General features: G+C 41.0%; 1 protein-coding gene across 2 annotated transcripts in view; it reads left to right on the top strand.

The window, feature by feature from the left end:
* The window catches only part of JAM2 (junctional adhesion molecule 2), a 55,182-nt gene that overhangs the window by 10,366 nt on the left and 26,481 nt on the right, over window positions 1–18,335 (top strand). For both annotated transcript variants that reach the window (XM_033943266.1, XM_033943267.1), the window contains exon 2: window positions 11,646–11,708. In XM_033943266.1, the coding sequence (XP_033799157.1) occupies window positions 11,646–11,708 (63 nt within the window). The remainder of the gene's footprint in view (window positions 1–11,645; window positions 11,709–18,335) is intronic.

Raw genomic sequence — 18,335 nt, 5'->3', positions numbered from 1 at the left:
ACAAAAAAAAAACACCAAAGAAAAGCCCAAGACACCCACTGAGTAAACCAACTAAAGTACAACCTAAACCGGCCCAATAGACATACACTATTTAATAGGCAACATTGAGATCAAGTGGTGGTAAAATTTATTTAGCAAAAAGAATATACGTTAGTGGCATAAAATGAGGCACTCCTAGACTTTCCTTCACATCAGTCTTTAAAACAAAAGCTTTAGGTTTTAAAAGATACAACAGCTCAGTTCTTCCTCATGGGAAGTAGCTTCTTTTCTAAGTTCAGTGGGCCTCAAATTAGAGTTTAATCAACAGAATTCCAGAGATTTTCAAAAAAACATTAATAATTTCTCTCTTTTTAAGCCATACAGGATCATACATATAGAGAGAGGCTTTTTCTCAAAGCACTTAGAGTCACAAAATATCTATGGTACTTTGTCTAAGTGCTTTGAAAATAAGCCCCCCCTTGTAGTTGATGGCAGATAAAGACCTTATGGTCCATCCAGTCTTCCCGACAAGATAAACTCATAGCATACCATAACTTGAATAATTTCCAGTATTTTCTGTATGAGCTGTTGGGCTGCTTGTATAGTCATAGCTCTGGTTAACAAGTCATTTTCATAAAAAAGTCTCTCTTCAAGTGGGTATGCTCCTAAAATTCTCATTATATTGGTAAATATGTTTGTTGGCATCTTGAAGAATACACTGAAAATTGAGATTTTGAATAGTAAGATGAAGATAGTTTGACTGAACAAAAAGAGTCAGAGTTATATGTGGTTATTTCAGTGTTTCCAAAAAGGGTGTGACGTGGAGGGACATTTTTTTTATTATTTAAAAAAATATTTTTATTGAAATTTTAACATAAGAAATGTACACAAATAAATTAAAATCAAGGATATTTTATAATTAAAATATTACTTACATTCAAATCATAGATGCAACAAGGACTAAAGCATCTATGTTATCAAACCAATATATGTATGAAGTCATTTATTCACAGACAACTATAAATACTCCATATAGAGCAGGGATTATATCAATTTTGATCATAAGAAGCTATTAAAATTTTTATATAATATACTATTCTCAATAATACCAGTTGGATAATATCTATAAATTAGGTTAAAGAAGAAATATTTGGTATCGGTGACCAAATTTTATTTTGATGTGACGTCTTAAGTCCAAGTTTGGATGTTTTTGGAAGTGCATCTAAATATCAGATATAGAAAATTGCCATTTTCAAAATTGCAAAATGTCTATCTTTATTTTTCAAAAATTACCTCTCTAGATATGTTCACCTTTAGTACATCTGTCTTTTTTGATCATTTTCAAAAAACAAAACATCCAAATGAAAAGCGCATAAAAGCCATTAGAATGTAGGAGGGTCTGCATTTTTAATAGACTGGCCACACTGACATCCCAGAAGAGCAGTGGGCCACCCTAGGGGGCGCTGCAGTGGGCTTCACTTAAAGGATGCCAGGTCCACATCTCGCCATAACCCCCTTAAAGTGTAGAGTAAGCCCTCCAAAACACCCAAACCCTACTGTACCCCATTGTATACCACCCCAATAGCCCTTATGCTTACAGGTGTTACCTATATGTCAGTACAGTAGGATTTTGGTGGGCTCACATGTTCCACCACAAGTGTAGTAGGGTGAGATATAGGCCTGGGTCTCCTTTTCTGCAGTCCACTGCACTGACCACTAGGCTAATCCAGACACCTGCTTACTGTTCTAATAGGTCTGGCCATAACATCTGCAGCTGTCATACAAACAAGTATGTACTGTTTAAATTACATCTTTGGGGGAGTAGAAGGGAGTCAGTGACCACTGGGGCAGTGTGGGGAAGTTATGCCTTCATCCCTCCAGTGGTCATATTGTCAGTTTGGACACCTTGTAGGCACTTATTCATTATTAATACAGGTGTAGCCCCAAAAGTCCAAATTGTGCCCTGGATGTTTTGGAAAATGTTTATCGCTGTAAAACATTCAGATCATAAGCCTACCCTAGTCTGGCCCAAAATACACCTCTAATATGCCCCTTTGGAATTTAGATGAACTACTGACAAACGACATATATAACCATCTAGAACGCTGGTTCTTAAACCTGTCCTGGGGGACCCAGCCAGTCAGGTTTTCAAGATATCCCTATATATCCCCCCAGGATAGGTTTAAGAACCACTCATCTATAAAATAGGTTTTGAAAATGATGATTTGGACATTTTGGCAAATAAAATGTCCAAGTGCCACTTTATGCTGTTTTTTTGGGGAAAATGTTTGTCTTTTGAAAATGAGCTCCACAATATCTTTGGATTTGTTTAGCTTTTAAAATCATAGAAGCAGTCTGAAACTTCTGGACAACTGGAAGCCATATTTAATGAGTACATTCCCCAATGGTCTGGAAAAGTGGCAAAACTGTTCAGAACAATGACATTGTGTTTGATCCTAAGTACAATAGTGTATAATGGGTTTGATTCCCAGTTCAGTTAGCTGCATGGAGAAAGTGTCTCTGGTGCATATTCCTTGATGAAGGGCTATTCGTGCAAAGACTGAACTAAGGGCTCCTTTTACTAAGGTGCACTAACGTTTTTAGCGCACGCACAAAATTAGCGCGCACTAGCCGAAAAACTACCGCCTAAAACTAAAACCGCTAGCACACCTTTGTAAAAGGAGCCCTTAGTGAGGAGGGGGGAAATCAATGGACTCTCCAATCCATTGGACTTTTAGCTTTAAGTTTAGACAATTGAGGTGTGTTAGATCTTATTTCTGCAAAAAAGATCATTTTAGATTACCTGGCCCAGCCTTAATGCTTCTGCAACTTGATATTTTGTAATCCTTTATATTCAAGGATCTTAGTTAAGTTACTAAAACACCTTTGGCTTTTGCAGAATACCACCGCTCTGAAAGGCAGCAAGTATATCATGTATGGAATAAAGAATAAACCCTGTAATGTGATAGGGCTAGGAGTAGGGTTACCATATGGCTCCAGAAAAAGGAGGACAGATTGAGACATCCAAATTAGAGAATGACACTGGGACGTTTTTCCCTGTCCCCATGGGAACTCATTTTCCTGTTCTGTCCCAGAAAATTATTTGCCTGTCCCTGTCCCATTCCTGCAAGCTCTGTCCTCATCTGCACAAGCCTCAAACACTTTAAAATCATAAGTGTTCAAGGCTTGTGCGGTTAAGACAGAGCTTACAGGAATGGGGCAGGGACAGCGACTAAACTCGTGGAGACGGGAAAATTGAGTTCCTGCGGGGACGGTAGCAAATTTGTCCCCGTGTCATTCTCTAATCCAAAATTTACTTCCATTGCTTTCAATCTGTCCTCCTTTTTCTGGAGCCATATGGTAACCCTAGCCAGGAGCATCCCTAGCTAGAAATATGCCTTCTAGTGCTCCTGCCAAAGTGAGAAGGCAACGAACGAATGGGGCACAAATTTGGTTCCCTCCCCCCACTCCCTTGCATCCTGTACAACTGCACTGCCTGCCTTGCACTTAGCTCACCATAGGCTTGGATAAGAGTGCCTCCTTGTTGGATTCAGCTTTACTGGTTGCCAATCTAAGCTTGAATCACCTTCAAAATAGCCTGTATGGCTTTTAAATTTTTTTGCAAAGCTCTACCCGTGAACATCTTTATCATTTTGTAGCTTCCATGGTTTTAGAGGCTCTTCCTGCTATTGGAATTCCTGTTTGCTTAGTTTCCTTTTTGTGAAGGGCATTCATTATGAATGGATTGGGGACAATTTGTTTTCTTTCTAGGCAGCTAGTATCTGGAATATCTTACCACTGCTCATTAGATTGCAATCTTTATACTTTTTGAAAGGTGTCCGAGACCTTTTTCCTAGTAGGAAGATAGAACACTGGATAAATAGAAGCAAAACCTAACAGATCAACTTTGTTTATGATGTGCAGGGGTTGTATTTAAATGGCAGCTCCTGCAGTGGGGAAGTGATGCTGATGCCGGATGGACTTCTCTGGTCTGTGTTCCATATGTGACAAGACAAATCAGGATGGGCTGGGTTTGATGACACCTCAGTAGCTGAGAAGTAGGGACAGTGCAGGGCAGACTTATTTACATTCTGAACCCTGAAAATGGCAAGGATGGATCAGAAGCAAATATGCATATTTTATACTACAAGATAACAAGAAAAGTAAAAATAACCTTGCAAAAGTCTGCTAAGAAAACTCAATGGAGCAAGGTGAAAAAGATGATGCCTAGCCTGATAAAGATTCACCAAAGGACTTTATTGTATATTTATTTATTGAGATTTACTAACCTATGTGAAGAGATTCACCCAAGGCGGTGTACAGCAGGTATAATTCAACATAAAACTTACAATTTTGTTAACAGAATAACAGTAGTAAAAAGACCAAATATAAACATAAATACAATTAAAGTTAAAATCAATAAATTGAAACTTAATAGTAGGACTGCCAGGAAACAGTTTCAAAAATATATTTATTAACAGCACTGAAATTCAAATATGAGAGATAGTCATAGGAAAGGGTCTACTGGGGCTGGCTGTAAGCAGCCTGTTTTAAGCGCTGCCTCCTGCTGGCTGGCTGCCGCTTCGGATAAGAAAGAGAGGGAGGGAGCAAGGGGGTTTGCGGCTCAGGACCATCGCCTGCTTCTGCTGCTTCAGGGAGGGAGGGGAGCTTTGCGGCTCAGTTCCACTGCTGCTTCGGGGAGGGCGGGGAGGGAGAGGGGAATCGAAATCTGTGTTAGACAGGGTTTCTAACACAGCACTTTCAATCAACCAGAAAAGCAGCTATCTGGCATCCACCTATTCCCATGGGTTTCAGATAACTGAGATTCTACTGTATTTAGAGTAAAAAGAAGACTATTTTATGGCATTTCTCTTTAAAGATGCCTTTCTCTTTAAAGAAGCTTTCTCTTTAAAGATGCCTTTGTAAATTAGTCATTTAGTCTTCTAACTAATTTTATTTTTTCTCTATAATTTTATTGAAGTCATTTTTATTTTCCCTCTCCTTATGTATCTCCTTTATTTGTTTCTATAACTTTTAAACAAATTGTAACTCTTATCCATCAAGCAAGGGTCCCTTGCTTGGTAAAAAGGTTTTTAGATATAATTTATTTGTCACAATAAAATTTGCCTGCATCGTGTACATATCTGCAGTTTTGGATTGTTTGCTTCTGGTTGGTTTTTTACTGCAGACAAGGTTGGACCCCTTGTTTCCTTTGGTTTTGTAACTCTTATCCATCTCCTCCCTTATGTTCCTACTTTCGTTAAATTTGTCAATAGTCTCGTTAGTCTTAGTTTCGTTATTTACTGTATTATTCCCCTTATTTTGTAATTTTATTATTATGTACATCGCTTAGAATTTAGATTAAGCAATTAATCAAATTATTATTAAACTTGAAACTTGAAACTTCATATTTGTTATCATTTGTCTTTTACCAGAAATAAAGCTAGATAACTGTTGAGGTTAAAAAAAACCCCATCTTACTCCTGAATGAGTGACAACATATTTACATGGGTATCTTAGAACAAATATAGCTCCCAACTGCACCATCTGAGAACTTAATAACATGAAATGTTTTCTCTTCTGGATTGACCTTGATATATCTGAATACATTGTTATTTTATATGTCATGAACAAAGAATCCCTAAACTTATAAAACAATTTAAGCAAACATTCCCTGTCCGAATCAATAGCAAATTGTATCAAAAGAGTAGCTGGAACAAAATCTATAGGAAATTTGTTAAGTCCAACCTACTGGTTGGGCTTTGTTTCTTTTTCTTTTCAGGCAAATAATAGATTTTAGAGAGAGGAGGATATGAGGCCTCTGGAGCTTTCAAAATCTCAGTTAAATATCTTCTGAACATATCTTGAGCATTAACTGAAAATGCTTTAGGAAAATGTATTAATCTGTGATTACGTCTACTGTCAGCTTTCTCCAAATTCTCCAGTTTAAAACATAAACTCCCACTATGTTTCACCACTGGTTAAAGCATGACCCTCCAAAGTATTCAATCTGTTCTCATAAGCAGCAGTTTTGGTTTCCAAAGTTGAAACTCTATTTTTAATGTCTAGATTTTACAGAGAGAACCAAAGTACAGTAAGAAGAAAGAGCTTGTATCTGGCTCCCCAAGGAAAGTTATTGTTCTGTATTTTTTATTTCAAATTATTAATTATAGGGCTCCTTTCACGAAGGTGCGCTAGGGTTTTTAGCGCACGCACAAAATTACCACACGCTAAAATCTACCGCCTCCTAAAAAGCACGCTCAGGAATTTAACACGCGGTATTGCGCACCTTAAGACCCTAGCGCACCTTAGTAAAAGGAGCCCAAAGTCAATGTACTGTTTTATTTTATTTATTTGTTTATTTAGATCCAGCATTGTACCCCTGAATAAGTCTTTTTGTTGGCCGAAACGTGGATCCATGTTAGGCTCTTCATATGCAATAAAGTCCTTTGACGAATCATTACCAGGCTAGGAATCATCTTTTTCACCTTGCTCCATTGAGCTTATTTTATAACATATTTATATTGTCTGAATATAGGTCCTGCATATCTTGGAGGAGGGGAGGAGAATACATGTTATAGCGGAGCTTAGCAAGTAAAATGTAATAATATATTGGATTGTTGTTTCAACATTGCCTTGATAATGAATGTGACTATTGGGCAGATTGGATGCACTACAGTACACAGGTCTTCTTTATGTGCCGTTATTTACTATGTTACTATTAGGACAAAGTAGGCCAAAATCAGTAAATGACAACCAAAGTTAGTTGAGATCTGCTCTAAGCCAGTATTCTGTAAAGGGTGCTTCCTGTGCCTAACTTTGGGCCCCTGGTTTAATACCTGCTAAAAGCTAGTGTAAATTGTTGCACCCAGCTGATGGCAGTTGGGTGTGCAAAACGAAGTATTCTATAACATTTTGCCTAACTTCTGGAAATGTTTCTGAGCCATCCATGAACCCTCCCATGGCCTTGTCCCTGTTTGAGTTGATTACTATGAATCGTAGGTGCACATATTATAGAAAGGGCAACATTCTTCAATACAAGGCCTGAGGGCAAATGGCAGTTTCATAGTCATTCTGTATTTTTACCCCAATTCTTCTTGCTTCTATATCCAAGCTTAATTCTGAAAGGGTGAAGTGGATAGGAGGAATGTCTCCATGCTTGAAGTACAATAGAAGAGAATGCAATTGGAAATATCTATCCCCAATGAAAAGTTTGAAAGGAGGAGACTGGAAGTGATGGATGGCATTGACACACACTGGTGGAAGGTCTTCTAAAAGAAACAAAAAAAAAAACTTACTGATAATATAGACAGGCACAGCTTAATGGAGCTAGTAAGACTGTGTTTAGCAAAGTCAAATATTGAATTTCCAATTTATTACACTTTTTTCACAGGTTTAAAAAGTTATGTGGTTGGTGTAACATATGCGGATTTTCAGAGATCATTTGACAAAGTCTTTCATGAGAGGTTTCTGAGGAAATTACCTCATATCCCATGATATTTTAATGTTCTATTGTGGATTGGAAACTGGCTTAAAGACAGGAAACAGAGAGTAGGACTAAGGTTAGTTTTCCAAAGAGGAGAGGATCAAGAGTGGAGTGCACCAAGGGTGTACTGGGACATGTGTTGTTTAATGTTAAAATGGGAGTGGATTGTGGATCTTGTGATACTAGAAGACTGGCAGATGAAAGGCTGCGTCTGGGCCAATCAGAGTCATAGGTTCCTCCCTGGTGCATCCCAGGATGCACCGGGGAGGAGAAGGCCTACCATTTTGAAGAGGCAGTTCATCTGGCTGGAGGGAGTAGGCATCCCTCCAGCCAGTCATCTAACCAAGATAAGGGGGAGGGGGTGTATGGTGACAGGAGAGCATGGGCATCTCTCCTTCCAAGGGAGGTGTGGTGGGGTGTTTCTTGGCAGTGGGAGAGATCGGGCATCTGTGGGGGGGAGGGGGTGGACATCTCTTCCGCCACCGAGGGGTGTTGGGAGGGTGTTTCTTGGCAGGCACATGCAAACTTAGTGAATTTCATTACTCTCCACCAACCTCATTTGCATGAGCGGTTTTTGGAGAGTGACTTGCTTTTTTAAAATTGGTACTATAATGGCTTCGACAGTGGCCCCATCGGTTTTTTTATGCAGATTTTTGAGAGTCTAGCCCTCAGTCTGGTTGGTTAAGTTTCAGTGCTGCCTATAGATCAGTACAGTGTTTCTAACTCTCCATTCAGAGCTGAAAACTCTGAGAATAAACATGTAAATGATGAGCAGGCGGTCAGTGTGGGGGGGTAGCTGGGGTACACTTTTTTGGCATGGCAGCAGTACACTATTGTTACAATTCTCTGGAACACTTAAGATTTAAAGTCATTAGTTCTAGCCAGTTCTTAAATGAAAGAATTGCCTATTTAGCTGTATTCTACAAGGTTTCACTAGAAATCTGGAAATAAGCCACAGTTCCTGCTAATGTTTCCTAACAAACAGACTTGGATAGGCACAATGGAATCACTTGTGGAATAACAAATCCCAGCGTATGGCCCTGTTTTTGCTTTAGGATATCTGAAGCCATTTGTTTTGCAGCCCTGCAATAATCCTTGGGAACATGCATGAGTTTCTGGGACAAGGAAGTACTGATTTGATGGGGTAACAGATAATTTTGGCAGGCTAGGAAGCAGGAATCCTGGCACCCCATGGAGAGATCATTCAGGCTGGACAACGCTGAGCTTGTAAAAAGGTGCTACAATGTGAGCAGAAGTACCAGAAAATAAAGTTAATCAGAAAGGGTAAAACTGAACAAGAATATTAGCCTGCTTCAGAAATAAGCAATTATGTTTGGTTTGTGAAACTTTCTGGAGTGATTTAAAATGAACTCTATAATCCTGATATGAAATAATTTAGTTAAACACAAAATGGGCACTTCATTAAAGGATTCCTAAATTTAGATGCCAAGGGGCTCATTTTCAAAGCACTTAGCCATACAAAGTATCATAGATTCCAGAATTTTACTGAATTTTTAAAATTCCCTTCATAAATATACACTAGAATAGATGACATGTACATCACATACACAAGAGTCTGTCAATGTTATGAGCATCTGTGTGTGTAAGAATACAACCGCCCAGGCAAGCCTCATTGTTTGACGTGATTGGTCCTTGAAAACTAACGGCAAGCAATTTTATTTTTATTTTTATTGAGCAACAAAGCAATCAAGGCTTTGTTACCGTTTGGATCATCTTATCTTTGCGAACTTGGATTTTGAGCTCTGACAGAAATTAAAGAGAAAAAAAAGAGAACGACTGCAGATGGTGGAGGGTGAAATGCGTGTCTGCTTCTCGACTATCGAGCTGCATTTTGAGTTAATTTGCACTCAAAAACAAGCATATTCTTCACATTGATTAGCAATTCTATTCTACTTTAATTTCACCATTATTACAATTGCCCACATAGATAAAAGAACTTTAATTCTCAAATGTAATTTTTTGTTGGTGTTGCAATTTTATAATTTCAATTATAATGTGTCGCAAAAAACATTTGCTCCTTTTAGTGTGCCATAGCTGAAAAAGTTTGAGAGACGCTGGAATAGGCGCACTTATCCATACGAAAAATAGGCATTTACCTGTGTTTCCCAAGTCGGTCCTGGAGTACCCCCTTGCCAGTCATATTTTCAGGATATCCACAATGAAGATGCATGAAAGAGATTTGCATATAATGAGGGCAGCATATGCAAATCAAGTTCATATTCATTTTGGATATCATTAGAATACTAATGAGCTCCTTGTAATGTATTTGCATATGGTTCTCAGTGGCTGCTTTGAGGATCATTAGCAGCCATGAAGAACCCTTTTGTGCATCAGGAGGACAGCTTTATATGCCAGTAAAAGTGCTTTAACGATTCTTACTGCCACAGAAAGCTTTTGTGCATCAGGGCCTCAGACCCTGATTGCAATCACCTCCTTTTATGTAGTCGGATTGGAGGAGTATAGAAAGTCTGTATTTAGGATAGTTGGGCCAAAACTGTGGAACTTGTTACCATCAAAGTTGAGGACATTACAAAATATTGCCTTAAGATGGGTTTAAAACATACTTGTTTGAATAGACCTTTGGAACAGGTTAGACAAGGCAAACTTTTAATCTAAATCTTGTGCTTAAATAACTAACTGATGATGTAGGCAGGCAGAAGATTATTGTTTTTAAGTGTGTCCAGTATTTTTTGCTTTATTAGTTTTTTTTTAATTTTGTAATCTGCCTAGGACATTAGATAGCAAAAAATAAAAATAAGTACCGTATTTTCACGCATATAACGCGTGCGTTATACACGATTTTACAAACCGAGTATAACCATGCGCGTTATATGTGTGAGCGCGTTATACAATTTTTTTTCCTCATTGCGATCCGGCATCCCCCCTGCGAACCGGCATCCTCCCCCCCGTTCACGTCACCCCCCCTCCCCCGCGATCCTACATCCCCCCCACACCGCAGAGACATCGCTTACCCGATTGGGCACCGGCACCAGCACCAATGCACAGGACGTGCCAGTGCCAGTGCCCGAAGATCCTCTCTCGCCTGGGGTGGGCTGGGCGGTGCGAGGGAGATCCTCCCTCTTCCCTGTGCTGGGCTGGTCTGGGCTTTGAGCATTTGCGCATGCTCAAAGCCTTCTGGTCTCTCTCTCTCCGAGATTCTGAATCTGAGACTCTCGGAGAGAGTGAGACCAGAAGGCTTTGAGCATGTGCAAATGCTCAAAGCCCAGACCAGCCCAGCACAGGGAAGAGGGAGGATCTCCCTCGCATCGCCCAGCCCAGCCCAAGGCGAGGGAGGATCTTCGAGCACTGGTACTGGCATGTCCTGTGCATTGGTGCTGGTGCCAGTGCCCAATCGGGTAAGCGATGTCTTTGCGGTGCTGGGGGGGATGTAGGATCGTGGGGGAGGGGGGGTGACGTGAGCGGGGGGGGGGGGAGGATGCCAGTTCGCAGGCCAGAAGAGGGAGTGGCGGGAGGAGGTTATAGCAGCATGCGCGGTATATGCGTGTGCATGCTATATAGATTTTTTTTTACAGCAATGCTTTGTTCCCGCGCACCATACGCGTATGCGTGTTATACATGTATGTGCGTTATATGCGTGAAAATACGGTAAATGTGTCTCTATAGAAAAGCTCCTAAATAGGCACCTTCTTAGCCTCTTAATCCCCATCTAGGACAACCAGAAATTGCAATTTTTTTGCCTGTCCAAGGATCACTGATTGCAAATACAGGTCCTTTCTGGTCAGAACTTTTAACAGCAGACCTGGCTAGGCAATTACATCAACAGAGCCAGGTTGACCTACGGCACATTTCGGAAAGAAATTAAGACAGCACTGTTCGATAGATTTATCTCCTAATCAGACACCATTTTAAAACTATTAACACCATGCTGATAACTTTGAGAAATATGTGTATTTTTTTACTATTTGTATTCTGTAATTCGCTGATTGTCCAGCTCTCTTCACTGTAAACCGCCTAGAAGTCGCAAGATTGTGGTGGTATAGAAAAAATAAAGTTATTATTATTATTAATCTAGGTACCTTGTTATAAAATAACCCTCAAAGTGGCAAGATGTGCATGTGCTTGAAATAATATAAGAGATATTAGCTTATGAATAAAAATCAGCATTAAATAATGATGCCATATATTGTGTTTTTCACAGATAAAGCATGCGGGGTAACCATCACAACAGATAATGCCAATGTTCAAGCCATAGAGTTTGAAGGTAAGTGAGACAAGGGAGGAAGGGGTGAATGGTGGGTGGGGCTGAATATCTCTTCAGGTTTGACATAACTAGAAGCAATATACAGATTGTACAATATTAGTGAATGTGAAAAGTGCTTTAAAACAGTCGTGAAAGTCACTGTTGCACAAATTGATTAAATCAATTTACCAGCAGGGCATGCATTGATTTGGTTTCTGTGACAATCTAAATACATATGCAGATTATCTCAAGTCCTTCTCGTCAAATACTTTAGCTTCTGTTTAGAGTGTGGTACTCTGGTGTGTCATAATTAGGGATTTTATTCTTATTTATTATTCATTCTTCACAATAAAAATGCAAATAAAAGTCTGAATTTGTAATACATGTATAATTGTCCTGCCGGACCCTACACGGTCCGTGTTTCGTCAAGACCGCCTTCCTCAGGTGTCCGGATGATGTAGGGTACACAGATAAAAATATGAGCTAAAAACATTGTATGTGTCTTTGAGCAGAAAAGTGAAAATGGCTTCAAACAAGCAGAGTGGTGTGTAAAATTGCAGGTTTTGATTCCTAGATTTGGAATTTTTGTTAAGTAAGCTTTGGGCATTAGGGTTAGTGGGTCCAATGTTTCGGTGGTATGTGTTAGATCTGTCAGGACACTCTAGTTGTGGAGTTACTTCGATGGTGATATCAGTTTGTAGGGAGTGCCACAGGGTTATGATTTATCAGCCGTGTTTTTAAATATCTATGTGGTCCCACTGGAGAAGCTGCTTGAGAAATTTAGGCATTTTTTATCATTTGTACGCTGATGGTGTTAGGTTTTTCTTCCCAGTTTTTGTTTGGGGAGATAGATGGGTAACTCAGTTGAAGGGATATATGAATGAGTTTAGAGGATGGATGAGTATGCATGGTTTGGTGTTGAATGTGGGAAAAATGGAGATCATGATTGTGGGGAATACTATGGAAGATGGGTGGCCAGAATCTTTTTGTATAGATGGTGTAGTGGTGCCTATGAAGAAAGAGATGACATTGCTGGGCATGGTTTTGGACGCTAAATTGACAATGAGTGCACAAATTTTGAGGGATGTACAATCTTCATTTTTTTTCTTTGTGTATGTTGTATCAACTAAAACATATGTGATTATTATCTGATTTTAGGAGTGTGTTACAAAGCATGGTTCTGTCTAAGGTAGATTATTGCAATGCATTGTACTTAGGTATTGCCATTGTATGTGTCAAGGTGTTGCAGATGATTCAAAACTCTGCAGCAAGAATGCTGATCAGTTGAACCCAATCTGAACACATTTCCATGATTTTGAAACAACTTCATTGGTTGCCAAGTCAGTTTTGAATACAGTATATAAGTATTGTCAATTATTAACCAGACTGTATATGGTAAAATACCTTGGTATTTTAATAATAATAATAATAATAACTTTATTCTTGTATACCGCAATACCATGGAAGTTCTATGCGGTTAACAATAGAAGAGACTGTACATTTACAGCGAAGTTACATTTACAGCGTTGTTACATTTACAGCGATGTTACATAAATGGCAGTGAAAATTAACAGCGAAGTTACATACATTTACAGTGAAGTTACATATTACAGCGTTTTTACAATTACAGCGATGTTGCATATATGGCAGTGAAAAGGCATGTGCTAAGAAGAGGCTGTACATTTACAGCGATGTTACCAATTATAACGGTGTTACATTTACAGCGTTGTTGAATATAAGGCCGTGAAAAGGCATATGCTATGGAGGCCTGAGGGGCCTTTAGATCAAAACTGAGATTGGGTAAGAGGGTCATATCGAGGTAGGGAGGGAGCAGGGAAGGAGGGAAGGCAGAGTTAGCGGAATTTGTCGAAGAGGAAGGTTTTTAGTGACTTCCTGAACAGGTGATAAGGCGGGGAGTTGGAGATGAGGTCAGTTAGGCAATTGTTCCATTTGCCCGCTTGGAATGCTAGGGTTCTATCAATGAATCTCTTATAGAGGCAGCCTTTTAGGGAGGGAAAGGTGAATAAATGAGTGTTTCGTGTGCGAGAGGGGCCTGCTATTTCAAGATGCTCAGACAGGTAGATTGGGGAGGAGCCAGTTAGAGTTTTGAAACAAAGGCAGGCGAACTTAAAGATGATCCTTGCCTCAACTGGGAGCCAGTGGAGTTTGGTGTAGTAGGGGCTGACATGGTCATATTTTTTGAGATCGTAAATGAGGCGGACGGCTGCATTTTGGACTATTCTTAGACGTTTGATGGTGTTTTTATAGGTTCCGAGGTAAATAATGTTGCAGTAGTCTAATATGCTTAGCACCAGAGATTGAACGAGTAGTCGGAAGGCTTGGTGGTCGAAGTAACGTTTGATGGTGCGCAGTTTCCAGAGGGTGCAGAAACATTTTTTCACCTGGGCACTGGTATGGTCATCGAAGGTTAGAGTGCGGTCCAGGATGATTCCGAGGATTTTTATGGTGGGTAGGATAGGGTAATCTAGTCCATTCAGTTTGAGGGAGGTGTTTGTTAATTTATGGTTTGGACTCGCTAGGAAAATTTTGGTTTTTTCAGGGTTCAGTTTTAATTTGAATTTGGAGGTCCATATTTCTAACTTGGTGAGGATGGAAGAGATGAGTTGTTCCGTTTCTAGAGTGAGTGAGGTGATGGGAATAATGATGGTGATGTCGTCTGCATATATGAACGATTTTAGGTTTGAGTCGGCTAGGGATCGTGCCAGAGGGGCCAGGTAAATATTGAATAGGGAGGGGGAAAGAGGAGAGCCTTGTGGGACTCCACAAGGGTTACGCCAGTGGTGGGAGAAGGCTCCATTACTATGGACCTGGTAGGTACGGTTAGTTAGGAAACCTGTGAACCAGTTTATTACTTGGCCAGAGATGCCGATGGAGTCAAGGCACCAGAGCATAATGTCGTGGTCGACTAGGTCGAAGGCGCTGCTCAGATCGAATTGGAGTATCAGGGCGCTTTTGCCCAGTGAGAACAGGTGGAGGAGGTAACTTGTCAGGGCAGTTAAGATTGTTTCTGTGCTATGGTTTTGTCTGAAACCGGACTGGGAGTCGTGAAGAATGTTGTACTTGTCAAGGTATTTCGTGAGGTCGTTGTTGACAAGGCCTTCCATGAGTTTTTGGAAGAGTGGTATGTTGGCGATGGGTCTGTAGTTGGTGATGGAAGAGATTGGTTCCTTGGGGTGTTTAGGGATAGGGGAGATGAGGATGTGGCCAAGTTCAGTCGGGAAGTGTCCAGTGGATAGGCATAGAGATACCCAGTTGAATAGTTCTGCTTTGAATGAGGGGGGGGCGGATTTCATGATGGTGGGAGGACAGGTGTCTAATAGGCAGTTGGAGTTGGCGTATTTAGAATAAAGTTTGAGGAATAGATTCCAGTCAGGATTTTCAAAGGAGGTCCAGGACATGTCGGCTCTTGAACCTTCAGTATCTGTTGTAGGTAGGTTGGGTGGAGGTTCGGGGCTGGGAGTTATAAGAGACAGTTTTAGAGTGTGGATTTTGTTGGCGAAGTGGTCGGCTAGAGTGGTAGCGGAGGGCGGGAGGACGGAGATGGGGCGTTTGTGAGAGTCTATATCGAGTAGAGAGTTAACTAGTCTAAAAAGTGCTTTACTGTTTAGAGAAGGGGAGTTTATTAGTTGGGAGTAGTATTTACTGCGCTTATCGATGATCAGTTTTTTGTATTCTTTGACTTTTAGTCGCCAGGTGAGTCTGTCTAAGTCAGTCCCTGATTTACACCAGATTCTTTCATGTTTCCGAACTTCTCGTTTTATGGTCAGGAGGTCCGCGTCAAACCAGCTGTTTGAGGGGCGAAGTCTAAGAGGGGCAGTGGTGTTAAGAACTTGGTCGCTAAATTTACAGAAATGTTACATGTTTATCATTTGAGATGATCATTAAGATTGGAGATTGCAATGCAGCTAGAGGCTGGAGGAGGAACTGGGTTGTATTATGCCTTTATGAGGGCATCAGCTTTATCTGTGGCCAATCCAGCAATGTAGAAGTTACTGCCAGGCAGTGTTCCCTCTAAGCGGGCGGGTGTTGTGAGCAAACTTTTTTCACTGTGAGCTAAAAATATCGGGCGCCAGCAAGTTATGAGCCAAATAAATATATTGCTTTCTACCACAGAACTTCCTTACGTTTGTATGGAATCTATCCCCTTTCAACTTTAGAGAGTGCCCTCTCGTTCTCCCTGCCTTAGCTACTAAGTCTATTCCCTTCAGTACCTTGAATGTTTCTATCATGTCCCCTCTCAATCTCCTCTGCTCAAGGGAGAAGAGGCCCAGTTTCTCTAATCTTTCGCTGTACGGCAACTCCTCCAGCCCCTTAACCATACGTGACAAAAAATCAATTCATGTAGCAAATGCTACATTTATCTTTTGGCATGGCCCATCATGTAGCAAATGCTATAACTGATGGGCCATGCCAAAAGATAAATATATATATACTAAAAAATAAAAAATAAAAATAAATATATACTAGGAGTAAAGGGGCATGCAATAAAGCTTTTAAGTAGTAGATTTAAAACAAACCTGGGAAAATATTTTTCATTCAACATGTAATTAAAAAAAGATTTGGATAATTTCCTTAAAAAATCTGCATGACATTATTAAGATGGACTTAGGAAAGCCCACTGCTTATTCCTAGAATAAACAGCATAAAATCTGTTTTACTCTTTTGCACTGTTGTGCTTTCAGCAAAATGTTTTAAACACAAAAACAGAAAATCACATGCACAGGCATTAGGTCACCCAGGCATCTAGAATTAGCAATCTTGCACAGCCAGCCTATGATTGACAGGAGCTGCCAAATCACATTGAAAAGGATGATAAGGAAGGCAGATAAGAGATGGTGGAAGGAAGACAAAACGAAAAGGCAAGAACAAAACTGAAGTAGAAACGAGCCAAACATACAGTATAGCATACAAAAAATGTATGTTTTCCTTTGGCTTCCAAAAACTGATTGGCATCCAAGTTCCCTAAAGTTTCACACAGTCATCTTCTAATAATGTCACCATATACAGTTGGCTTGCCAGAAATATGTTTAGGATGCCACTGCAACTCTACCAACAGCATATTAACTTAACAGTGTAGCTTCAAAATAACTGCATCTCTATCCTTCCCTCCCCCCTGTGGTTTTTAGCATATCTCTCTTCTCATTTCCTCCACTCAGATCTGATCATTCTCTGCTCTCTCTTCCCTTTTCTTCTCTGGTCTTCCTTCTCTATTTTCTGCCTCCATCTAAATTAAATTCTTTCTTACTATTTAGTCCCGTTTCCCTCTTTTCACTGTGTCTACACACAGCTTGTCAGTCACCCCTTTCCCTCACCCCTCCATTATCTTACTATTTTCTTCCCCCTTTATTTATCTCCTCCTTCCATCCAGTATGTGTTCTTTCCCCACTTCCATTCAGCATCTGCTCTCCCTTCTCAACTGACATCCATCTGCCTTCTGCTCTCTCTCCCTTCTTCTCACTTCCATCATCTGTCCCCTTCTCTCTCTCTCTCATCTCCTCCATTCCATCATCTGCCCCTTGTCTCTCTCTCTCTCTCTCCCCCCCCCCCAACTTCCATCATCTTCCCCCCTTCCCCTCACCTTTGTGGGTCACTTTCTTTCCCCTGAGGGTGGCTCATGTCACAGGGGAAGCTTTGGCCGAGCAGAACCGCTTGATTGACAGTGGAACTTACTTGATTGATGTCGATGCTGGGGCCCGTTGCCGTTTGAAGGAAAAAAAAAAAGGTGGAAAAAAGGAACCTGTAAAGGCGAGAGGAAGGGAAACCTCCAGGACAGCTGCTTTTTGCCCTCCTTCAGCGGCCCAAGAGTTCAGACCAGCAGCGGCAGCTCTGTATGCTTTTAACTTCGGCACAGAGCTGCCCCTAATCAATAGTTTAGCGCGGTTTCATGAGGCAGCCTCGGGGCCTTTGATAGCCGGCCCGCTTCGATGATGCGATGTGGGCCGGCCTAGCAAAGGCCCCGAGGCTGCCTTATGAAACCGCGCTAAACTATTGATTAGGGGCAGCTCTGTGCCGAAGTTAAAAGCATACACAGCTGCCGCTGCTGGTCTGGAGGTGCGGAGACAAGGCAGGAGGCAAACGCGGTGGAAGGCAGGAGTCCCGGCGAAGGCAGGAGTCCCGGCACAGCGACTACAACAGGAAGTTGCAAGTCAGCTGACGCCGGCCTTTCGTTGCGGCGGGGACCGAATCCTTCGCGGACCGGCAAGATTTTGTTTGCGGACCGGCGGTTGAAGAACTGTGCTCTACACTGTGTGCGCTGTGACGAGAAACTTGTGCGCTGCGAGGTAATATTTTGTGCGCCAGCGCACCCCAGCGCAGCTTAGCGGGAACACTTATTCTGCGCTTATGTCACTGTTCCCTCTAAACTGAGCAGGAGTCCTCCACCTAGACAACTGGCAGCTAGTGGGGGGTGCTGTCAGGTATAGGCGGAATAGAAATCCGTAATGTAATGTAATGTAATGTAACTATCATGTTTTCAATCCTGAGGAACAGGCAGGCTCTGCAGGACTCCAGGGAACCTGCCTGTTCTTAGTGATTGGAAAAAAATACTGAGCACCCCCTCCCATTGGCAGCAATGCAGTTGGAGAACTCCCACTCAGGGCCAGATTCTCTAATATCACCGGTAAAATC

This window comes from Geotrypetes seraphini, chromosome 4 (genome assembly GCF_902459505.1).
Source record: "Geotrypetes seraphini chromosome 4, aGeoSer1.1, whole genome shotgun sequence".
NCBI lineage: Eukaryota > Metazoa > Chordata > Amphibia > Gymnophiona > Dermophiidae > Geotrypetes > Geotrypetes seraphini.
The sequence above is the reverse complement of the archived record's forward strand: the minus strand, read 5'-3'. Positions and strand labels throughout refer to the sequence as shown.